General features: G+C 39.4%; 1 protein-coding gene across 1 annotated transcript in view; it reads right to left on the bottom strand.

Moving 5' to 3' along the window:
• Positions 1 to 14: 14 nt before the first annotated feature.
• Positions 15 to 25,768, bottom strand: part of ACE2 (angiotensin converting enzyme 2) — a 40,858-nt gene continuing 15,104 nt past the window's right edge. The window contains exons 8-19 of the mRNA XM_060770011.2: positions 24,810 to 24,907; positions 19,561 to 19,730; positions 16,642 to 16,868; positions 15,553 to 15,697; positions 13,673 to 13,771; positions 10,367 to 10,489; positions 8,633 to 8,805; positions 7,853 to 7,911; positions 5,294 to 5,394; positions 3,997 to 4,113; positions 2,309 to 2,503; positions 15 to 1,652 (exon numbers count right to left, since the gene is read on the bottom strand). Of these exons, the coding sequence (XP_060625994.2) occupies positions 1,535 to 1,652; positions 2,309 to 2,503; positions 3,997 to 4,113; positions 5,294 to 5,394; positions 7,853 to 7,911; positions 8,633 to 8,805; positions 10,367 to 10,489; positions 13,673 to 13,771; positions 15,553 to 15,697; positions 16,642 to 16,868; positions 19,561 to 19,730; positions 24,810 to 24,907 (1,625 nt within the window). The 3' untranslated portion in view covers positions 15 to 1,534. The remainder of the gene's footprint in view (positions 1,653 to 2,308; positions 2,504 to 3,996; positions 4,114 to 5,293; positions 5,395 to 7,852; positions 7,912 to 8,632; positions 8,806 to 10,366; positions 10,490 to 13,672; positions 13,772 to 15,552; positions 15,698 to 16,641; positions 16,869 to 19,560; positions 19,731 to 24,809; positions 24,908 to 25,768) is intronic.

The following is a 25,768-nucleotide window of genomic DNA, read 5'->3' as shown; positions in this document are numbered from 1 at the left end:
GAGATACTGCACAGACTTTGCTTCTTGATTTATTCTTATTTAAATATGTGTGTGTTTTCAGATTACAGCATGAGTATTTTTACAAAAGGATCTGTATGAAGAACTGAAGGGCAGAGGATGGCCTGAATATGGCAGCAACAGATTGTGTTATTGACAAACTATTATAGATGACTTGATTGTTCCCACAGCACACAGCTTTGCAGCATTTTCTCCACATGTGGGAGAAGTCTTAAAATGTGTCCTCTGAAAAACATGAGACTTTAAAGAAAATCAAGAGGGGAACCCACATCGTGTAAAAGTATTCTGCTATTATTATTTCTTTCCATTCTGTGGACTAAATGACATTTTAGTCCTAGGTAGATGTATTGAAAAGGAAATAACTTACTGGTTCATTCTACAAGTGGGGGTTATGTGACAACTCCGACTGTCTTTACCATTGGCTGTGCTGGAATTGTCATTCAACAACATCTGGAGAGTCACATAATTTTCACCCCCAATCAAAATTAATATAAAAATCATTGATTATGATGAGTCTACTCCAATTGGGACTAAAATGTATTCAGCTCTATCACTGGAGTTGTAAAGATTGAAACAAAGTAAGAAACAGCTTTTCATTGTAGACATTGCATAGATAAATATAAAGTGCTCCATGTCTTATACACAGGTGGTCCTACTGATATTTTTAAGAGCCATGTCATTTCAAGTTTACTAACAAGTTGAATCTCTTACATAAAATAATCGTGTACTAAAAAAGAAGGAATGAAAATAAATTTTCTTTTAAATGTCTGTTTTTAGTGTAGATAAAAAACTCTCGAAAATAAGAGTAAGCAAATAAAATAAGTGTTCCAAGACAAATAGCTGGCTATTTGAAACATTTCAATACATTCCTCACTAACGGTATTAATATGAGTAAAACACCTGTATTTTCTCTCATGAGGTGGGATTAGCATTAACAGAGAAAGGCATAAGTAGAGGAACTCACTCTGTGTCAACATTCAGATCCTTTTTTGGCGGGGTGGTGTGGGAGGGAGAGAGACACTAACAACCTGATTACTAATCTCTGACATAGCAACTCTTTCGATCCTACAAGTATATGGACTCCATGTATATGCATTGTGTAATAAATGAATACTTCATGCATAGTTGCCAAGGCTGCCTGAACAATTTAGCATCCAGGCCAATATGTGGTTCTGAATGTTTGACCAGGGCCACATCAGCAATGTTGAATAGATGGTGGCTACTATGCTTTGACTAACCATATTTGCTAACTGCTCAGAGGGGATTGTTTCCATCACCACTTACCCATTAGACATAGACTAGTGTGGGTCTTTGGTTCATGCTTATTCCACTGAAAATAGTTGGTTAGAATTGCCAGACACTAGTGGTACATGAATACGGCAGTGCTTCAGCTGTCCACTTAACGTTTAACATGAGCTGCATTCAGGCAACACTTCCTGTTTCATATAGTTAGCACTGATTTGCAAGTATAAATAAGAGTCATGAACTGGCTGCTTTTATCATTGTTATTATTGCTTTAGAATGCCGTTGAGTTGTTAATTCTTTCTTGGGACATGAACTTGTCTTCTCCATAGTCTGGATAAGGGTTGGCTCTATCGGTTCGGACTAAATCATTCTGTGCTGCCTGTCTTCTCCTGCATAGAACAAGGATAAATTGGTATGTAATAAGAGCTGCACATTTGATACAAGGCTTGCTAGCATCAAGAACAACAGTCAGTACACTCCTGATTTACAACACTTCAAATGTACAATATTACCCCTTAAATAAGTAAGTAATTAAGTGTCTGAAAGCAACTTCTTGCTGGAAGGAAAAAAAAAACAAGGGTATGAGGGAGAAGAAGAAAAAAACCCTCCTTAACATTGGTGGTAGCTTGAATGAAATTGGAACACAGTGTCCAGTCTCCAATGATTCCCTTTGTAACCAGCTTTTCTCATTTAAATCAGTCTCAATTTACATTGTGAGGCCAGAAATGCAAAACTGACCTTAAATCAAGACTCTAGTATACTGAATGGTTGAAGAAGCACCACTGATAAACAGGATCTCTTTGCTGTGTTGTTGAATTAGATCAAAACAGTGTCACCTAGGAATATTTTTAGTTTCTTCTGCTACGCAAAATGAGTCTGTATCAGTTTGAAAGAGCACAACTGCTCATAAATTGTTTTAAATTGTTTTTAAATTGTGTTCAATTTCAGCCTGTTCTTGTAAGCCGCTCTGAGCCCCAGGGGAGTGGCGGCATATAAGTTCAAATAATAAATAAATAAATAAACAAACAAACAAACAATCCCTTACCTTCTTCGGTCTTTCACTCCCATGACGATCAAGGCAATTGATGCAAGTACTACAATGCCAACGACCACTCCAAATACTATAAGCCATACAGTGACTGGGGGTTCATAAGGTGGCGCCAAAGTGGGATAGATTCCAACAAATTCCAAAGTTTCATCATTTAGTTTGAACGCTTCATTGATGCGACTCCGAGACATACTGTAAAGCAAGAGTAGGGTCTATTTATCAGTGTTATTGTCTGCCTTTCAACACATGGATGATCAAGAGTGGCATATTGGCTTGGGAGATGGACTAGGGCTTGAATCCGAGGCCAGAATCACTACTTGGTCATAGAAACCCACTGGATGAACTTGGGTAAGTTATACGCTCTCAGCTTCAGAGAATGACCAAGGCAACCCTCTGAATAAATTTTGCCAAGACAGGCCTAGATAAATTCACCTTAGGATTGCCATAAATCAGACATGATTTGACAGCACACAAAAACAACACTAATATGAGAAAGCTCACACCATAACATATTAGATGCAGAGTGCTTTCCATTTAGCCCTATAGCTGTTTTGGATATGAGCTATTATAGTGCTTCACCACTGGACATTTTGGGTGGCCTATGAGAACCAAAATGCAAAATGTTTTATGAGCCTAAGGCTTCCGATTCTACCTTCCTTGCCTCCTGTACTATTGTTACTTTTTAATAATTAGCTTATCTGTCACGTTATTCGTTTTCTCCTTGTTTCTCAAGTTCTCCAAAACTTAACTTTGCCTACTCCACTTTTTCATTAAAGGTAAATTGAAAGAGTCAAGATCCAAACTTACATTTCTTTTCAAGGCTCTATTAGCCATTCTCTTCTTCCTGAAATATGTACTACACTAGAAAAATAATTTCTCTATTTTAAACATATGTTTTGACTTCAATTGCTTTTTGTTGAGATTTCTTTTATAGGCTTATATTGTGTAACCCTTGGCATTTCTGAATTCAATCGGACTTACTTTCAAGTGGATATTATATTGTAGCCTACTCATATTTATCTAAAAGTAAATCCTACTGAACTCAATGGGCTTCTCAATAAGTACATGTATTCATATCCTTAGTGAGACCTAAACAGAAACTATTTTCCTAAATGGAATAATTTCTGATTATTTTGTAGTGGATAAATAAAGTGGACAGTTTTTATACATCAGATTTATAGTCATCTTGAATTGCTTATAGATTAGGCCCTCCACTTTTTGCCAGGGATAAGAGTGCAGGAACCCTATGGAAATAGAAAAAATGCAAATAAAAATGGCTATTTTTTGCCTGAAGGGATCTCTCTGGGAATCTACATCCCTCAATGTGACTATAAAGTCAAATTCCACCAGAAACTAACCATGGACACGCTGGAAGATCTAGAGAAGTATTCATTCAAGCAATTTCTAGACACTCCAACATGATTGCATGGTCAACTTCTGGCAGACTCTGTGGTAAACATCTGATGGAAGCTGACCACAGAGTCATGCTGAAGGACCTAGAGATTCTTAGAGAAAACATATTGATCAAATCTGCAAATAACATGAAATGATGGCTTGTTTAGCAAAGTTATGGTTTCATATTCCTTGTAAATCTGTGCAAACCATGATTGGTATGGAGAAGGGAAACTGGGATTTAACATCACAATTGAGCATTTTGTGCCCTATTTGCTGGACCATAAGTTCACCTGATTGCTTTTTCCACTTCAGCTCTAGGAACCAAACTGGCACTGTCATTAGGCATGCTGACAGTAAAGGAGAAAGAGATTCTTGGTGTCTCATTTTTCACACGGATATCTGTGGATCTGATGGAGAAATAATGAGTTTACTATTAGTCATGCATTCATCTTAAAACTATTTAAAATGATACAATTTCCAAGTAAATCATTAGAGATCTCTGTATACATCAGTGAAATATATGCAGCTAAATGTTATTTTTAATTAACTAGCAGCTCAGACTTATATATATCATTTTCTGAGAAGTATCCAGAATACATTATTTTAAAGATTCAAGTAATTGATTTCAATACTTGTACTTCATAAGGTGATATGTTTTACACATTAAACCTATACAGTGGGATTATCATTCAAAGTTCCCACTGCAATGAACTTTTCATTTTAGGGCAATGTACAACCCAAGCTTGGATTTTACTCAGGGATTTACCCTTTAGTTCAGTGGTTCCCAACCTGTGGGTCCCCAGATGTTTTGGCCTTCAACTCTCAGAAATCCTAACATCTGGTAAACTGGCTGAGATTTCTGGGAGTTGTAGGCCAAAACACCTGGGGACCCACAGGTTGAGAACCACTGCTTTAGCTGGTTTTGGAGACCAAGAATATCTTAGTCTCAAAGCAAGTTGTCTAAGTCTGGCCATTTACATAGCTAATTTATTGGGTGCATCTACACTGTACAATTAATGTAGTTAGATGCCACTTTAACTGCCATGGCTCAATGCTATGGAATGTTGGCACCAGTACACTTTGACAGAGAATGCTAGAGCCCTTGTAAAACTGCAACCACCATGATTCCATAGCATTTGAGACATGGCAGTTAAAAGTGGCATCTCACTTGCATTAATTCTACAGTATGGATGCACCCAGTGTTGTCTGCCACAGAGGTAGGAAACAATTTTCATCCCAGGAATCAATTCCTTTAAAAATGTCCTTCTTGTGGCCTTATGCAATGCCATTGCAAAACCAAAACCATATACATCCCTTCTTTCAAAATAATCCATACAGAGACCCATAATAAAAAGTTCCCATGGCTTATTCCCTATCTGTAGCCATGAAAAATATCCTGCAACTCTCTCAGATCCTGTATCCTTGGGTGGAGAACTATAGTGATGTTGGACAACAACTCCATCTATCCCCGAATCTTGGCCAAACTAGTTGAAGCTATAGGTGGATTTTGGATCCAGTGACAGTTTTTCACCTTTGCTGTGGCTACAGTGATAATACCATGAACAAAAAGAAAAGAGAAACACTTACCGAAATGCTATCGTTTCATTCTTTTTTCTTGAAAAGTATTCTCTCATGGCATAGGCAATTGTGCACTCGAACAAATACATTTCATTAGCATTCCATGTGTACTGTAAATTGAAAAGGATAATCTCACTTAACAGTCACGTTTTTAGACTTGCATCACTAGAAGTACTCTTCAGACAATAGACTAGATGGAATAACTTTTAGCTCTATCTGCAATAATCTCTGAACAGTTGAATTTCATTGAGGAAACTGTACATATGATTGATTTCAGCTGTTATCCTGGGAAACATATAAATGATAAACTGTGAGGTAGGAAGCTGAGTCAGTGAGGTTTGCTTCAGCAATTCTGAACTAATCTAGCCTGGCTCAGGCTCAGGGGAATTATGAATTACCTTGCTAATTGCTTCTGAGTACATCTCCAGACATGACCTTAGTATACAATCCGAACGACAGAGCCTAAACTCAAAGGAATTGTAGAGGTATAGTGGTTGAAATGAACCTACCCACTCACATCCATGCAAACACAAGTGTGTGCACACATATACCCACCCACATACACATATATATTCAACATAGTTATTTTGAGGGCCACATGCAAAACATTACAGAAGCAAAAGAAAGTGATATATATGAATAGTTCTGTGTACCAGCTGGCACCATTCATTCATTCCCACTGGTTGATTTTTCCTCTTTTCATTCTTATCTATTTCAAAGTATTCTGAATTGATCCATTATGACAAGGGTATAAAACTATTAAATAATCTACATTGCTATCAAACTGGCTATCCTCAGTTTGAGCTTTCACTGAGCAACTTTTTAATGTTATGGAATAATGGTTTAGCTTTGTGGTTTTCAATAGGGGTCCAATCCATGTTTGCTTTCTTCCTGAAACTTCTCATGGCCTATTTTATGGTCACATCTTCCTAGATAAATTAGCTAGATAATTAAGACAGCGAATTCCTATACATTTTGGTAGAAATCTGGTTGTCATTCGATTTTCCAATTTTCCACCAGAATTCTCATTCTGTCCCCACATCTACATTATCTTTCTTCAAAAGAATACTTTTATGCACATCTCTCCAAAATATGTGCATATTTAAATAGATGAATCTGTTTTTCAAATATTTGCATCCTAATTTGTACACATTTGAAATGAACACATGGTTTGGTGTGCATTTTTTCCCCCTTTTCAATGACATCACAAACCTCACAAATGTCCCAGTCTGTACTTTAAAATCTGAATAACTGAATACAGGTGTTCACAGATGGAGATCTTGCTAAAATTGAGCTGTTTAAATTCCCATCTATTTTAATGCAAGGGATGTGAAGATATGCTTTACGCATCACCACTGTGTTCAGATATACAGTATTCTTTGGGAAATGGGCAAATGCATTTAAATCACTGCATGATAATGTCCATGTCACTAACTTCCTTTACCTGTTAGATTCTTTTAATCCAACAAATAAATGTGATTCCAAATAAATGCAATCTGTGCTGTAGTTCATAAAACAAATTAACAATTATTTTGGATTGCTGCGAGTTTTCTGGGCTGTATGGCATTCTCTCCTGAAGTTTCACTCACATCTATGGCAGGCATCCTCAAAGGTTGTGAAATTTCTTGGAAACCAGGCAAGTGAGGTTTATATTTCTGTGGAATAATGTCCAGGGTAGGAGAAAGAACTCTTGTCTGCTTGAGGCAAGTATTTAATGGTCTTGAAGCTTCAAAGCCTGGCTAGTTGCTGTCTGGAGGGATCCTTTGTTGGGAGGTGTTAGCTGGCCCTGGTTGTTTCCTGCCTGGAATTCCAGTGTTTTCTCATTGTTGTTCTTTATTTACTGTCCTAATTTTACAATTTTTAAAATACTAGTAACCAGATTTTGTTCATTTTCATGGTTTCATCCTTTCTGATGAAATTGTCCACATGCTCGTGGATTTCAATGGCTTCTCTGTGTAGTCTGACTTGATGGTTGTTAGAGATGTCCAGCATTTCTGTGTTCTCAAATAATATGAAGTATCCAGGTTGGTTCATCAGGTGCTCTGCTATGGCTGACTTCTCTGGTTGAATTTGTCTGCAGTGCCTTTCATGTTCTTTGATTCGTGTTTGGGCAATGCTGAGTTTGGTGGTCCCCATGTAGACTTGTCTACAGCTGCATGGGATATGGTAGAGTCCTGCAGAGGTGAGAGGATCCCTCTTGTCCTTTGCTGAATGTAGCATTTGTAGCAATTATTTTGGTTGTGAATTCTATGTGACTTTGGTCTTTTTATGCATTTGTGGATAGAAGCATTTTAAAAAAATGCATGTTCCCTCCAAGTTTAAATAGTTTTAAAATGTCCTTGATTTCAATGAGAGAGGGAAGCCACCAGCAACACTGTCAGCAATCTTCAGGCCAACAATCACAATCAGAATGCTTCCTTGGTAAAAAGGGCTGCAACTGTCATCCTTCAGGACCCAGGCAGCCAGAGAAGGGGTCCCTAGTGGCTCATGTTGTCTTATCAGAACTAAAATATATACTGCATTTTTATTTAGGCAGGACAATAATGTCACATTTGTCATTTTACTTACTGCATCACTTCCCATTGCTGCCTTCAGGCTGATCCTCACTTTGATTTCATCATCAGCATCTAGAAAAGGAAAGAAAGACAAGTCTTACTAAACATTTCAACTCATTTCTAAAATTTATTCATGCCTCACAAGCATTTTCTTTACTTTGATAGCACCAGTTTGCTTCTGGTGGTTCATTGTTTCTTTTGTCCTGGTAAAGGATACCTAATATAGGTCTTGTGCATGCATCATCCATTAAAAATAACAACCGAGTGGGGTAAAATGGATTGTACACTTATGGCACATTGCTTGAAATCAGCCTGGTCACATTTGAAGATTGCAGTCAGATAGATTTCAAAAGAATTCTGTCTTATGACCTCATCACAAAGGCCCATAGATTTGCTCCCCATTGTAACTTAATAAAAGGAAATCACATTTTTTTGGTTTTGAAGAGATACCTTAAGTGGAAAATCTAATTGTCAACAATATGTAATGAAATAAAATTGACATATAGTCAGCTCTCCATACCCCCATATTTTGCACCTACAGATTGAACCAACTATAGCTCAAAAATATTTTGCCATTCTATTGCACAATTGTATGTAATGGGACTTGAGCATCTAGGGGGTCCTGGATCCAAACCAAAGCTGATATTGAGAGCTCACTGTATATTTAAATAAATTAAATATGCTTCAAAATATTTGTCTGTTATCTAAAGGTCAGAGGCATAAAAGCACAGACATCAGCCATAAGTCCATCCCCAAAGTGAGCCCCGGTCTAGTTACCAACTTCCCAACCTACATGGACGCCAGGTTGTATCCCACTCAAGAGATCTGCCGGTGTTGTTCTTTATTAGCCACTGATACAAGGGCTCAAAGTAGTGAAGCAGTGCCGATGCATTCATTGATGTCTCTCCTGTCACACTTTCTAGAGCCTTGGTCCAAGGCTGTGATCTCCCCAAGGCCAGCATATTTCTGTGGTGGGAAAGAAACAGTATGGTAATTAAGCCTCATCTGCATGCATGCTGTTGTATAATAATACATTAAGTCTAGTCATGTCTGACTCTGGGGTGGTGGTGCTCATCTCCATTTCTAAGCAGAACATTGTCCATAGATGCGTTAAAGGTCATGTGGTCAGCATCACTGCATAGAGCCCTGTTACCTTTCCGCCAGAGCAGTACCTATTAATTTACTCACATTTGCATGTTTTCAAACTGCTAGGTTAGGAGAAGCTAGGCCTAGCAGCAGGAGCTCACCCTGCTTCCTGGGTTCGAACCAGCAACCTTTTGGTCAGCAAGTTCAGCAGCTCAACAGTTTAACCTGCTGCACCACTGGGGGGGGGTGTCAACGGGTTACTACTACTACTACTACTACTACTAATAATAATAATAATTTTACAGACACAAAACACAGTATGTCACAGCAAACAAGATATATATGCTGGATTTCATATCACAAAATCACAAGTCGAACACTTCCCAAGGGTCTAGATGTATTTTTGAATGATGCGCGCAGATCCAAGTAAGGTGGCCCTTTGCAGTTGATCATGATTTTGACAGTGTTTATTGTTTCCAAATGCTGGCTGAGATCTTTTGGCATAGCACCCAGTGTGCCGATGACCAGTGTGACCACTTGTACTGGTTTGATTTTGAGGTCCTGATGTGTTATTGTTGTTGTTATTTCTTACCCGCTTCTCTTCATGGCTTGAGGCAGGTTACAAAACAATTAAAATACATAAGCACAGCAAAAACACTACAAATGTGCACACTAAAACATACCTCCATAAAAAAGTAACAAGAATACTACTCAGAGAGACCTGCCTAAAGAATAAAACTCAATTGCTTCATCCAATGAAAAACACTTTTCAAGCTATAAAGGAACAAAAAAGTCCTTGCCAGTATTCTGCATCAGCTACTTGGTTAAATATATCTAAGTATCTTCTCCTATCTAGTGCCACACCCCTCTATCTGGGTATATTTCACATCTACAATTATATAGTCTACATAAATCCTATTCAGAGTTTTGAACAGTGGGAGTGATAATACCTGCCAGAGGCACCTCATATACTCTCTCGTCCTATTTAAATGCTTTCAGCATGCATGGGGACAATGGAGTGCCTAGTTCTTCTCTCCACCATCAATTTCCTTAACTGGAAAGTGTCATATCTGAAGAGGAGAAATGTTTAGTAGTGCAAAGACTCTCTGTATGAGTGAGAAAATGGAAAATCAAGAAACTCGCTCTTCAAAAAGCCTCCATGCTGACAGAAATATCTGATGATGGAGAGATTATGGTTTTGCTCTGTTCCCTTGGTCAAAGAAGCATCCTAAGTATGCTCTCACCCTATTCTCAGGAAAGCTTGGTAAATCTGAAATGTCACTAAAAGACACATCATATACTTCTGTTGAACTGCAAAATTAGGTATTCTCTGAAAAAAAATATGCCCTCAGCCCCAGAAAATTCTGTGATGGGTTCTACCTTAAGGTTGCCATAAACCTGAGACAACTTGAAAGTATACCACAACAACAAAGAGAGTTACCGCAACTTGTGACCAGCTGTTGTGGAATTAGTGATGTCACATTTGTAAAGCTCTTCTGTATGACCAGCAGCTTTGCAAAGTGCTTCTTGGAACTGGAACTGATAAATTGTTCTTGTGTAATATCTGGAAAGGAGAAAATAGAAGGTGATAAAAGATAAAACCAAATTTCCACTAACAATAATTCTAAAAGCAATAGAATTTACTGCTTATTCAAACAATCGACAAATAAACTTTCAATGTTTCAGAAGTGACATTAAAATACTAACCATGCACTGTTTCTTTTCTGCCATTTTTTTACTGGCATAGAATACTGTTATAAATATAAACCAATCAGATAGCTGAATCTGACAAATGTAAATTATTCTAATAGCTTTTCTGTTCACACTTCATTCCAAAGTGATTCAACTCTACTAGAGTTTCATCTGCTTCAGGTTCCAATTTGACCATTTTGGCAGCCACTCTGAAGATTACTGTGCTTTCATCCAGTCCACTCATATGTCCCACTTGCATTAACGAGAATAATTTATTATCTCAAACACGCAGATGTCTCAGTGCAAGGATGCTGAAATAATCTAAGAATGCAGGCACTGTGAGATTTCAACATTTTTAGCTAGCCTTTATATTTGTGCAGCATCATAACTCTTGCTACACCATAAATATGTGTGTCATACTTTAACTCTTTGTGACAAGCCACATCCATTCACTCAGGAAAAATGTTCTTTGGTCTTAATCTTCTTAATCTTATTATTTATTTTCTGTGAGATATCAGTTTTTTCATTCTGAGACAATAATATGACAATCTGTGATATCTTTGAGTTGGAGATGGCCCCCAAAAAGGCATCAATAATAAGTAGAGATGAATTATCAGTATTACAATGCAAATACCTACCAGGCAGGGAGGTGTAAAAAGTAGAGCTGTGCAGGCTAAAACCTACTGTAAACCCTAAACACAGTAGCCCATTGAATCAATAGATTTGTGCAACTGTGGACTCACCACTCAACACTTGATAACCCACAGGATTCACATGTTTGTTTGTTTATTTATTGGGTTTATATTCTAATGAGATTCAAAGCATCTTATAATAATCTTAAAAGATGCAGCTAAAACATTAATTGACAAAATTTATAAATTAATTAAAAAAAGCTTGCATATAATCGTTCAAAAATTGACTATGGTTCTGGAGGACAGGGCGAGACTATCCACCTGGTGACCTTGGGCAAGTCATACGTTCTTAGCTTCAGAAAAACCTTGATATGTTTTGCCTTAGGGTCACCAGAAATCAGAAATTATTTGAAAGCACACAACAACAACAAATGGTAGAAAACATGATTAAAGACAGGTAAAACTTCCCCTACAAACCTGCATGATCTAAGATCTTCTGGGGAGGCTCCCCTTTTGCTCCTACCCCCGTCACATTGGTGGGGATGAGAGAGAGGGCCTTCTTGGTGGTGGCCCCCCAGCTCTTGAACTCTCTCCTTAGGGAGATGGGACCACCCTGCCCATTTTTTGTAAAGACCTAAAAATGTGGATGTTCCACTGTGCCTTTGATTAAGCAGTTCACCAGATAACTTTGCCACCCCCCCAACAGTAACTCAATGGCTTGCGGTTGCACTTTACTACTGCTCCTTGCCCTATAGATACTGTATTCTATTTCATATTGCCCTCCTAGTCCTAACTTATCACCTGGTTCCTGCACTTTATCCATCAGCACTGACCTTGCAACTGAATTGCACCAGCTTGCCTACCTGAGCTCAGCATTTGTTTACCATGTCAGGCTATTGGTTGCTTGTTCAGTGGTTGTTTTGTTGTTGTTGTTTTGTAAATTTTACTGTGTTTATTTTAACTATGTTTGACTGAGCTTGTCCCCATGTAAGCCACCCCAAGTCCCTTTAGGAAGATGGTGACAGGATACAAAAATAAAATTATTATTATTATTATTATTATTATTATTATTAAAAACAACTTAAAACACATTTAAAACATAGCTTAAATAAAAGAGTTTAAAAAAATCAAGAAACATAGCACATTATTTAACACACTCCACAGTTCCATTATTAAAATGCAAATATTTTTAAAAAATAATGGGAGGATACAGTCTGGAGGATTCTAGGATTCTAGGATTCTAGCCAACAGCACTTCTGAAAGGCGGTGGAATTGAGAGAAATAGGACAGGCTTGCAGATTTTTGGACCTAGACTAAACTGACACTCAATGTATGCTCAGTCAGAACCTTTGTAAGTAAATGCAAATATTATGAATGTACTCAGACTACATTTAAAGTGGTTTTGAAACCTATTTTCAGTTCAGGACTTATTATGTATGGATTTCAAACATGATTGTTTTGTGCAGAAAACACCCTTTTCTATGCATGAAACAACACTTTCTGCATGTAAACTAATATTTCTATACAGAACATTGTTTTCTGTGAAGAAAATGCTGTTTTATGTGCTAAAAAAACCCCACATGCAAATATTGTGCAAAATAAAATTTTATCTCCAAGATTCTTATCAGGGCAAAGTTCTTTTCAGAGTTTCTCAACATGCACAAAATGTATTTATCAACCATTTTTCAAATAATTTCAAATATGCTTTCCATCCATACTTCCCAGTTTTGCTTTAAAGGGAAGGGAAAAATTGAAAATGGGAGCAATATGATTGCAAGTGAGATGGGCAAAATTCCAACAGCAGATGGTTTCTTGGAGGGAATGCACTGTTTGAAGGCAGGACTGAGAGTTGAATTCCGCCTGCAGGTTTAGTGCTTTACAGGGAATCAATATAAACAGACTCACTAAACCTAACAAGAAAAAATCTTCTCAACTTCTGCAGTAAAGGGCCAAGACTGACAGTGAGAAATATGAGGGAGTTATCTGCCTGCAAAAACCCAACTCTATGCACCCATCTATACAGGGTAAATGAGGTGGGGAAAACGATTAGAATGTCCTTCTTCCATGCATTGTTTGGCTCTTTATTTGGGATTCTTTCCTGCGACTTTCTAATGCAAGCCCCTGCCTTCTGATAATAAGTTCTGAATAAGGACATGGGTCCCCTTCAAAACTGAATATTACATATAAGGAGAGCCAGTGTGGGGTAATGGTTTGAGCACTGGACTACAATGTGAGAGAACAGGGTTTGATTCTCTGCTTGACTATGGAAAGTCACTCTGTATAAGACACCCCATGATAGAGTCACCTTAGCGTCACCATAAGCCAGGAATAACTTGAAGGCACACAATGATGACAACACAACAACAACAACAATTAAATGTAAGACTGAGACCAATAAAAATAACAAGAATAACCTGACCTACCTTATAAAAGAATAGTCATTGGCTACATGGAAAAGAACTGCAGGGTCACAATATGTCTCATCGTGTGGCAGTGGCTCCACAACACCTACTATCTCTCTCCTGTAGAGAAGAGAAATATCAAGAGCTTTGATTACCATTATGAAGGAAGAAAGGTTTGATCAGGGAGTGCACACCTCAACCCCTTGGGCCAGATCTAGGGGAGTCCTGTATGTGGCCTGTCAACTTCTTTTCCTTTCATCCCTGATCAAAGCTACAAAGTTGTTCAAAGACTAGGATTCTGATGCAGGGAAGTGAACTCCGGTTTGCTGGCAGCTGAGAAGCTGTCACAGGTCAGTGAACTCTGTGGTGCCAGTCAGAGGTTGTAACACTGCAGCTTACTCCTGCTAGATGGGAAAATATCCACAATGATAAGAATTACTTCTCACTCTTTTCACTTTGCTTTTGCTGTTCCTTGTCCTTTCGGCCTCCCCAACTGATGGCATGCATCCTTCCCAATTTGGCATAAGGCTCAAAAACTGTTCCCTAGAACTGGTTTAAAGGCACATTTTTGATGTACTGGAATAAAAATCAGAGCTACTGTAGACACCAACATATGTGGATGCTCATCCCACAATTGGCACTTCCAGACAGCATCCAAATCTACACCAAAACAGGTTTTTAACCCCCCCCCCAACCCAGACTTTTTTGGGGGGGTTGTCCCCATGCAATCCTGGAAACTACTAGGATGATATGTGGTCACCCTAAAGCCCTCCAAAACAAGCACTTAAAAGAAAGAAAAACATACCCAGCCATTATTAAGTTACTTCTGGAGTCCTCCTAGTGTGTAGAAATAATGTGCCAGGAGAAAGCAGGAGGAGAGAGAAAAATTGCTCCTGCCCCCCTCCTCCTCCAGTCTCCTGGAGTGTCATTTCTACACATCAAGAGGACTCTAGTATCTTAATGGTGGCCAAGTAAGTTTTTCTTTCTTTTAAGGGCTTCTTTTGGGGTTTTGGGGGAGGGTTGTGTACTTTTGTTTTTTGGGGCTCACGGAGTCCAGAAAAACAGAGATAGCTGTGTGGATTGGACCCGGGGATTGTGTGACGCGGTCCCCAGGCCCAATCCACACAGGAACCACAACTGGTAAAGCCTGGATCTTACCTAGGATCCAGGTCTTACGATGTATCTAATTCAGGACTAAGCAAGGTTTACCTGCTTTGTCCCAAATTAATTTGCTTTTACCAGAGGTATCGTTTGGACATTTCCAGTAAAAGCATGATAGGCCCTGCATTTTTGAGCCTGTCTAGAAGGGCCTTTATACAAGAGTGTATTGAAATGGTGTCACTTACACAAAATGATAAAATTGAGATTTGGCTTTTTGGGGGGTTTGTTTGGGGGGCATATTTTCAATCCATGGATTGTTGAATCCGTGGATATGCAGGATCAACTGCATATAAGTCCGTCTAAAAAAGGAAGAGATTTATAGCTTTGGAATACATACTTAAATGAAAGGCCTGTCTTTCATTGCATACATGAAACAATATCTAGAACTAGAGAGATAGCCAACGTTTGTGAAACCTTGAGGAATGGGGTGCTTCTGTATGGTAGAGTTAACGCAGTTTGACATCACGTTAACAGCCATGGCTCCATGATAAGGAAGCATAGTTTGGTGAGGCAGCAATATTTTTTAGCAGAGAAGACGAAAGACCTTGTAAAACTATAAGTCCCATGATTTCATAGCAATGAGCCATGACCATTGGTGTCAAACTGCATTCATTCTGCAGATCAGATAGTCACTTGCCTCCACCCCCCCCCCCCCCGCAAAAAAAAAATCTGCATTTGAAAAATATTTTTTTAAAAACCCAGAAATCTCTTACGGCTTTCTAATTATTTCCACTACTTACTTCATCTCCCACCATTTGCTCATCCACTGGTCATTTGGGATCTCCCCAGAAAACACCATCCACCGCCATTTCTCCAGCATGTAAGTGAACGGCATTGTTCCAACAATAGTTAGGGCTTGTTTGAGCAGGAAATTGATATCTGTTTCTGAAAGGGGAAAAGAAAAACTGGCTGAAAGGACTGCATGAAAACTGCAAGTAAAAATTGACTGGTAAAAGTTATTAATTTTTTCAAAGTCATTTCACCCAATTGGCTCGTGCTGTGGACCTTATCTGATTATGAAAGAAGAAGAAAAATTCAGAACATTTCTTCAGTTAGAAGAATATAGAGGGAAACATTACAATAAGACAAAAGAGTAAAAATCCATAATTTATAGAGGGTCAAATAATTGGCTGTAAAAAGAACATAACTAACCCAGAGCTTTGAATTATGTATAAACACCAACACATTCTCACTGAGTGTTACTTTTTAAGAATAAACTAACACATTGTTGATATCTTGTTATCAATATAATATTTTTCACCCTGAAAAAATAAAAACATCCAGCTTTCCAACCAAATCCAACCCATTTTTTTTTGCAACAAGAAAGCAAAAGTATAATCTTTATAAAAGTCATGGGTAATGCCAAGTTCAAAAATAACGCATTTATTTTTAACATGGTACTTCCAAGCTTTAGATTAACTAACATCATTATTAAACTGGAAATATTTTTAATGCTCCATGGTCAAATCTACACTGCCATATAATGCATTTTCTTCTTTTTTTAAGGACAAGAAAATTATTTCAAAGAGATTTGATATATTAATAAAATAGCACAACCACGGTATTCATGGGGGCAGTATCTTAGAGCCCAGTATCTGCAGTTTCATTTCTACACATCTAGGAAAATATGTTCTCTCTAGAACTTTTGGGTCCTATGGTGTGATTCTATGGCATTCTTGAAGTCTTTTATTTAATTAGGGTTCACAGTGTCCCTTATTTTTGTGAGGTCCAGGCATGTGTCTTCATGGATAGGGGGGTTGCACTCTAGTTATATCTTGAACCTTCAGAGCTGCTAGCAATTCCAACATCATCATAACATGCCAGCTTACCACTATCTTCTTGAAAAGTAGGCTCCAGAAGGCCAAGGGATTTCAAGTGCTTTGGAGTAGCTGCAGAGAGTGACATGATCTCTCCTACAGCTTCATGGAAGCCTTCATTGGCACCCCCTTTCAGCAAAAGGGGAAGATGGGAATAAGCCATATCATATTCAATGTGACCCATCTCATGATGTGCTGTGAGGAAGTCATCCATAGTCACTTTGGTGCACATCTTGATCCTACAGAAAAATGCAATTCAGCCTTAAAATACAAGTTATGATTTCATGCATTAATAAATCATTTATTCTTCAATGTGTCACATCTCTTTGTAGCATTTTAGTGGGGCAGACTAAGAATTAAACAATATATGACTTTAAATTTGTAGCGTTAATTTTATAATATGTTTCTTGCAACAAGGAAGTCCATGGCCCCCCATTATGCACCAGGGCCACCATGTATTAGTCGTTTAGGGTCATTCCCATAGGAGCTATCCTCCACTGGTAAGAGTTGGGGAGATTTTGAGAAAATAGAAGGAAAAAATTAGCTGTCTCATAATCTATACATTGTGGCCCAGATCCAGACACTTATACAAAAGTAAGGAAGTAAACAAAAATCCATATTTAATATAGCATGTGCTTTAACATGGCTATCATTCTTAAAATAATCTCTTTGTTGCTTTCATTATTTTTTAACCCAGAAGAGCAAATTGCTCACTTAACAAACCTATTATTTTATGAACATACTACAATTCAGCCCCTGATATGCCTTGCTTTTCTCTGCAGTGCAGCACTACAATATTTTGGCTTATTTTTAATGTATTATTATTGGCATTATCATAATTTAAAATACATTAGAAGATCTCAGGGCAACATGCCATAAAATCAACTTTTGAACAGTTTCAAATAACATAAAGCAACAATAAGCTAAAGACCAAACACATATGAAAAAAAATAATTTAAACACAGCTCCACTGGCTGCCGGTCCATCTCTGAGCCCAATTCAAAGTGCTGGTTTTGACCTATAAAGCTCTATATGGTTCGGGCCCAGCTTACTTGTCCGAACGCATCTGCCCCTATGTCCCACCTTGCAATTTAAGATCATCTGGGGAGGCCCCACTCTCGCTCCTGTCAACAATGCAAATGCGGCTGGCGGGGACGAGGAGCAGGGCCTTCTCGGCTGTGGCCCCCTACCTATGGAACACACTCCCAAAGGAGGTAAGATCTGCTCCCTTGCTCCTGACCTTTAGAAAAAAATTAAAATCATAGTTCTGGGACCAGGCCTTTGGACATTAGATGTATGCAGCTTTTAGTGGGACAAGGACTGGAACAGCAACTCGACTGATGAGATTGTTTTATGGTTTTAATAACTGTTTTGATATTTGGGGATGTACTGTTTTAATATGATTTATGTTTAAAGTGTGGTTTTACGATTGTAGTTGTGCCTTTCCAGAATAGGAACTCCAGCAATATGTCCCAGAAGCACTTTATCAGTTTTAAGATTGTCTGCACACTGCACTTACCCTAAATTCCGACATACCACCTATCACACCCACCACTTTTTAATATGTACCCATCACATTTGGCCCAGCCCTAGTTTTATTGTGTCATGGTGTATTGTTTTTTATTGTTTACTGCTATTGTTTTATTGTTTGATTTGCTTTAAGTTATGTAAGGAGCTGGGCATGTTTAGCCTGAAGAAGAGAAGGCTGAGAGGAGATATGATAGCCATGTATAAATATGTGAGAGGAAGCCACAGGGAGGAGGGAGCAAGCTTGTTTTCTGCTTCCTTGGAGACTAGGACGCAGAACAATGGCTTCAAACTACAAGAAAGGAGATTCCATCTGAACATGAGGAAGAACTTCCTAACTGTGAGAGCCGTTCAGCAGTGGAACTCTCTGCCCTGGAGTGTGGTGGAGGCTCCTTCTTTGGAAGCTTTTAAACAGGGGCTGGATGGCCATCTGTCAGGGGTGATTTGAGTGCAATGTTCCTGCTTCTTGGCAGGGGGTTGGACTGGATGGCCCATGAGGTCTCTTCCAACTCTTTGATTCTATGATTCTATGTATTTTGTTATGCTGTTATGCTGTTTTTATTGAGGCCATGGCCTGTGTAAGCTGCATCGAGTCCTTCGGGAGATGCTAGCGGGGTACAAATAAAGTTAATAATAATAATAATAATAATAATAATAATAATAATAATAAGAGATTGAATTTTTTCCATTATCCATGTGTAAACCATTTTGAGTCCCCCTAGGGGTGAGAAAAGTAGTATATAAATACTGTAAATAATAATAATAACAATAATGATGATGATGATGTTAAAGGAAGCTAACATTTAAGACCACTTATGGGCAAATTTCAAGGAAATCTATTATACTCCTCAAAAATTTGTAAGTAAAGATATTTTACTTGACATCAGAATAACAGAAGCATGAGGGCCAGTTGGGACTACTACAGCAGAAAAGGCTCTCACAGTGCCCTGACTGATGAGAGACCTCAAACCATGGTCAGGTCTATATAGGAAGAGGCATTCCTTCAAGTAACAAGATCCCATGTGTTTTAAGGGTTTCAATATTAGCACCTTGATTTAATTTAATTCCAACAACCTTCTGAAATAAGACTGTGCTGACATGTACTGATTTTAGTAACTCAATAAACTTTATATTTAAACATTCAGAATTCTAAGAATCTCTCTATATCACAAGTTCAAATGATATAACAGTGTAGTGTAGATACATCTTTGGATCACAAAATTTCTCTGTTTTGTGTCTATTCTTCATCTAATATATACATATAAACTGATAACTTTCACACCAATAATTAGTACTATGGAGATAAAAGGTAATTCTAGAGCACAAGTGTCTGTTTTTATCTGCCTGCAGTGTGCAAGCATAAGAATTATAGGAGGGGGAAAAATCAAATCGTATTTTCAGTACCTGTAGTCATTTTTTCCTAAATCCCAAGCTGTAGGATGACAAACAACTTTCCTGCCATCGTTTGGTTCTTCAAGCATGGAATTGTCCCAGAAGCCTTCAGTCATTTCATAGAGTCCGACTGAGACAAAAAAGGCCTCAGCAGCTTTAAATATAGTGGTCACATTCCAGTTCTGAAAAAAATAGGATTTTACTGTTAATTGGCAGTCTTTAAAATAATTAAATCATGAGGGATTCGCTGTTTAGTCTGCATTTTTAGCTATATATAAATACAAACAAATAAAATAAATTTAGCTTCAGTCTACTGATTTTGGAGCAGTCTTGTAGCTAAACTAATCTTGAGTAGTGAGTTAAAATCATTTTATGAGATGGGGTATATGACATAAACTCCAATTGTTAAATTCCCTAAAGAAGAAGAAATGAATGAATGAATATTATGTCAACATTTACATAAAATCCTTTGATTGCATTACTCTACTCTTACTGAGACTAGCAATTTGATTTTAGCCTCTGTGCTTAGTTCAAATTATATAGTTAGTTAATACCCATGACATTTATAAAAGAAAGCTAATTAAAATTGACAGAGACAGCACACGCAAACTAGTTCTGCAAAGTCCTGGGGAAAAAAATATTCCATTCTATTTCTTTCTGCTATTGAGTTTTTCACTCTCACTTGAAGCACTTTGTCACATGGGCTTTTTTAGTGCCCTAGGACAGTTCCTTGCCAGTCCAGTGACGGATGGGTACGCCGTCCATCACACAATGTCACTAGATCATTGGCGGAGGTCCTGCCCACAACCAGAGTGGAAGCATCCTAGGAAGCTTCCATCTAAACACAAGAGCCTGACCAGGGCCGGCCCTAGGTAATTTTCAATGGTAAGCAAACATTATTTTGCCCCCCCCCCCCCCAAAAAAAATAACCAATTACTGAAAAAAAAGGTACGGAACGAACGGCTTCCTTTCTGCAAGGACTTCTTCTAGAATGCGTAGCAATTCTAAAGAAAATAAAATATTTTGGACCACGACAAGTAAGTCCACTGAGATGACTAAAGATAGAATAACCTTATCTATATAAATAAAAATATAATGTTCGTTTGTGGGATTAACATAACTCAAAACCCGCTGGACAAATTGGCACCAAATTTGGCAGCAAAACACATACTAATCCAATCCAAAACACATACTAATCCAATCAAACAAAAAAAAATCTCTGGCTGCTTTATTTTGCATACCACCACACTACCCCAGGGTGCTGCTGCTATTATTATTATTATTATTATTATTATTATTATTATTATTGAGAGTCTAAATGGCCATCTATCAGGAGTGTTTTAATTGTGCTTTTCGCTTATGCCAGAAGGAAGTTGGATTGGATGGACCTTGGAGGTCTCCCTACTTTATGATTCTATTACTATTATTAATAATAGTATTATTATTAAGCAGAATCTCTATGGCCATCTGTTAGGAGTGCTTGGATTGTGTTTTTCCCTTATGGCAGAAGGAGGTTGGACTGGATGGCCCTTGGAGGTCTCTTGCAACACTAGGATCCTATTACTGTGAATTCCTCCCAAACCCCTCCAGTGTTTTCTGCTGGTCATGGAGGTTCTGTGTGCCAAGTTTGGTTCAGATCTGTCATTAATGGGACTTTTAATGGTCTGTGGAAGTCTGAGCTGAATCAATTGAAGGTACTCCAAATCCCATCAGCTTGATTAGCATTCAATGGCCTTGCAGACTAGAGTCAATCAAGGCCAGCTAATACGTCTCAACAATGGATTCCCCCGGGCAGGAAGCAGCCGGGCTTTGAAGCTGCAAGGTTATTTGCTGCATCAGAAGCAAACCAAAGGTAAATTTGTAATGTATATAGAAAACACAAAGTTTAAAAACTTGGCATCCAGCTGCAAGGTCATTCAGTGCTAATCAAGGTGGCCAATGTCAACACTCACACTTGCCTCAAGCAGGCAAGAGTTCTTCCCACTCTGGACATCATTCCACAGGGATATATATAAACCCCACTTGCCTAGTTTCCAACAGAGTTCCCAACCTCTGAAGATGTCTGCCATTTATAACACATAACAATCTAATAAATATAAATAATTCATGATAAAAATAATAACGTAATAATTGTAAATAGAATAATAAATATAATAAAATATAATAATAATAGTAATAATTCCAAAGCTGAGAAGGAAATGGAGGCGAGTCAGTTTCCAACAGACCTCCCAATCTCTGAGAATGCCTGCCACTGATGTGGGTGAAACGTCAGGAGAGAATGCTGCTGGCACATTTTGAGCCTTCCAGGCGAAGCAGAGGCTTCAAAGTGCAGAGAGAAGAGCACGGAGTGGGGCAACAGCAGCAGCGAGGTCTTCCCCCCTTCTCCTCCAGGGTCTTCCTCCTCCTCCTCTCCATTTGGAGGTGTCTAAACAGAGAGGAGGAGGAAGAAGAGCCCAGAGGAGAAGGAGATGGCCAAACCTCGCTGCTACTGCCGCCCTATGCTCCTCTTCTCGCCCCCTTCGAGGCGAGGCCTCGAAGGGGGTGAGAAGAGGGTGGCACAGAGCAGCAGCAGCAGCGAGGATGCCCCCCTTCTCCTCCAGGGTCTTCCTCCTCCTCCTCTCCATTTGGAGGTGTCTAAACCAGTGGTTCTCAACCTTTCTAAAGCTGTGACCCCTAAATTAAGTTCCTCATGTTGTGGTGACCCCCAACCATATTTTCGTTGCTACTTCATAACAGTAATTTTGCTACTGTTATGAATTGTAATGTATATACTCGAGTATAAACTGACCCGAATATAAGCCGAGGCACCTAATTTTTCCATTAAAAACTCAGAAAACTTATTACATTATTTTATTCTATTGTTATTATTATATTTATTACTACATTTATTGTTTTAATCTATTGTTGTTGTTATTATTACATTTATTATATAAGTCAAGAGTGCAAAATGCAGCAGTTACTGGCAAATTTCAAAAATAAAAATAAAATTACATTAATTGAGGCATCAGCAGTTTAAATGTTTTTGAATATTTACATAAAACTGTAATTTAAAACTGTCTAACTCTGATTAAATCATTATTCTAACCTTTTTCAATGTAAATGTGCTTACCAGTACATATCCTTCCAGTAATAATAAATAGAGTAAAATAATACATGTTATAATAACAATGATAGATTAAAATAATAAATGTAATAACAATAATAGTAAGGGTAGAATAATAAATGTAATAACAACAATAATAGATTAAAACAATAAATGTAATAATAATAATAAGGTAGAATAATAAATGTAATAATAACAATAGAATAAAATAATGTAATAATAACAGAGTAAATTATTAACAATAATAATAAATAGAGCATGGCAATCCCCACCTCCACCAGCCGTCTCCCCCTCTGGGAACCTTAAAGAGACACAAAGGGGCTCCAACTTTTCCTCAAAAGACAGGAGAGAAAAGAGGGGAACCAAGCTGTTCAGTAATGGAATATGCTGCCTTGGAGCATGGTGGAGTCTCCTTTCTACTCTGGGCTTTTTTATGCAGAGTCATCTGTCGGGGGTGCTTTGATTGTGTGCTTCTAAGTGGCAGGAAGTGTGACTGGATGGTTCTTCCCTCTGCTCACCTTCAAGGCTGTTTTTCTCTGGGAAAATGATGTTTGCAGAGACAGAGAGGGAGAGAGAAAGGAGGAGCCAAGCCAGATCTCCACTTTGCCTCAAAGGTTGCTTCTGCCCTTGGGAAGTTAGTGGAGGCAACCCTTCCTCCTCCTCTCTCCCTCCTTCAGGACACACAGAATCTGAGCAGGGGCCAGCCTCCTGAAGGAACAGGAGCTGCCTTGGAGGGAAAGAGACTACATTACCCAGCAGGCATGTCCTGCTTCTCCCTCTCCCCTCTTCCACTTCAAATCAGCCAACATTCTGACAAAGGGAGAGGGACTGGGGTTTTTAGGGACCCAGCGCTCCCAGTGCGGCTGCCTTCCTGCTCCCCTTCCTCTTCAGAGCCAGCAGCAGAGCAGCTCCCTGAAGATTGCAAAATGAGCAAGTCTGGGTGCAAAATCCCTTTTGCACCCCAGTCTTGCTCATGTTGCAATCTTCCCCAGGCAGCTGCTCTGCTGCTGGCTTCGAGGAGGAAGGAGAGCAGGAAGGCAGGCAGGCAGCTCCACGGGAGTCCTGGGTCCCAAAAAACCCCAATCCCTCTCCCCTCGGCAGAATGTTGGCTGGAAAGATTGGAATGGAGAGTGAGAAAGGGGTCTGGGGAAGACTTGAGTGGGACAAGCAGCAAGATAGGAAAATGGGGAAGACAGGCTGGAACCTGGGAAAGGCTGGGATGCAAAGGGGGCTGGGAAAGTGGGAGAGGGGGACTGGGGAGAGTTAAGGCTGGGGTAGGAAGTGGGAAACTAGGCTGTGGTGGGAGAGGAGGAAGGCAAGCGCCCAGAAAGAGCTCTTGAGAGAGCCCAGCACAGGCACGTGGCGCCCTCTCCACACAGCAACCACGCACCCCTTCCTCTCCTCCTCTCAGAGCTCTCTTGGCACTGACTTCTCCTTTCTCTCACCCAGCTGGGTTGTTGTCCTGAGAGGTGAGAGTCCTGGCAGGAAGGTGTGGGGCTGAAAGACGCCCTTCTCACTCGAGTATAAGCCTTCTGAGCTCGGCAGAGGCAATAGCCGAGCAGCGTGCTTTCTCCCGCGCGCGCCTTTGCTTCCAAGCTCCTCCTCCTGACTCCCTGCAGCCTTGTGGGAAGAGGAGGAGGAGCCAACCAATGGCCGGCAGCCATTTTGGAGAGGCAGAAGGGGCGGGGCCAACCGAGGAGCCTTGGAGGGAGGGGCATTTAAGGAGGCGCGTGAGCGCCCCTGGGACAAACAAAGTATTCCGCGGTCGCTTACTTCGCGTAATGCAAGAACCGCCCCTGAGCCTGACCATGTTGTGCTGGCTCCAATGCAGCCAGCGTGGATCCGTGCAGCTTCAGCAATGCTTCCCTGTGTGATGGAGGAAGTGGCGCTGAAACATAGCAACAGAGTCGCTCCTCATCAATGCTCTTCCACCACGGAAGCTGGCAATACGGCACGGGGGTTGTCCCTGAGAGCAAGCATTTTATTGTGCTTCTGAAAACAAGACAAATCATTCTTTGTTGTGTATAGGTACTGCATAAGCAGCCCAATTCTCTCCTTCCTTATACACATACACTGGACAGAGGACCTAAGTAGTAATGGAAGGATTATGGTACTCCCTTTCTGAAATGAAAAGTTGTTATTTCCATGCATGGCCTACCTTTTTTACCATTGCAGAAGAGACATCAATATTTGGTTTATCTGGATAGGGAATCATTAATGGGTATAAATTTGTCCAAAACCTTCCCCACATGTCACCTTTAACAGAAAAAGGAGAATTTCAAATAAATACAAAACAAAGAATTTCTGCTGCTTTCAAATGCCAAACACTATGACTGAATGAATACTGTAAAGTACAGCAAAGCATGCTGCAATACCTTTGTCCCATTTGAAGGAGGCCTTATTTCTCAGTAAGAAAAAAGACTGGATATGGGTCAATATTAAGCATTAAAGACACACCCTTCAAGTGCCCTGATTTGCCATGTAGGGCCTCAATTAATCCTCTCTTGTCCCCTTTTTTCAATTGCTTTCAATTGAGCCCCCGGTGGCACAGTGGGTTAAACCCCTGTGCCGGCAGGACTGAAGACCGACAGGTCGCAGGTTTGAATCTGGGAAGAGCGTGGATGAGCTCCCTCTATCAGCTACAGCTCCCCGTTGCAGGGACATGAGAGAAGCCTCCCACAAGGGTGGTAAAACATCAAAACATCTGGGCATCCCCTGGGCAACGTCCTTGCAGACTGCCAATTCTCTCACACCAGAAGCGACTTGCAGTTTCTCAAGTCGCTCCTGACACAAAAAAATGCTTCTGTAATGTCCCAGTTTCTTGCTTCTTCTCCCAAACAGTCCTTTGTCTTCAGCTTAATTTAGTTGCTGTAAACCAAGTTCCAAAGTAATTTTCTCTTAACTGAGCAGGAAGGAGAGTAGAGGAGAATAATGTCCTCCCAGTAGGTTGAGGCAAAAGCAAACTGCTGCACTCCCTCCTAGCTTGTGGGTTCCTCTTCATAAATAGCTTTTGCAGTGTCTACTCCTTGAGGTTTTTTTTGTTTTTTGTTTTTTTTGGCTACATTTTTCCCACATAGTCTGTTTTTTATCTCTGAAATGTCGGTATAATTAAAGGTC

This window comes from Anolis sagrei, chromosome 3 (genome assembly GCF_037176765.1).
Source record: "Anolis sagrei isolate rAnoSag1 chromosome 3, rAnoSag1.mat, whole genome shotgun sequence".
NCBI classification, from domain to species: Eukaryota; Metazoa; Chordata; class Lepidosauria; order Squamata; family Dactyloidae; genus Anolis; species Anolis sagrei.
This window is presented reverse-complemented; position numbering and strand designations above follow the sequence as displayed.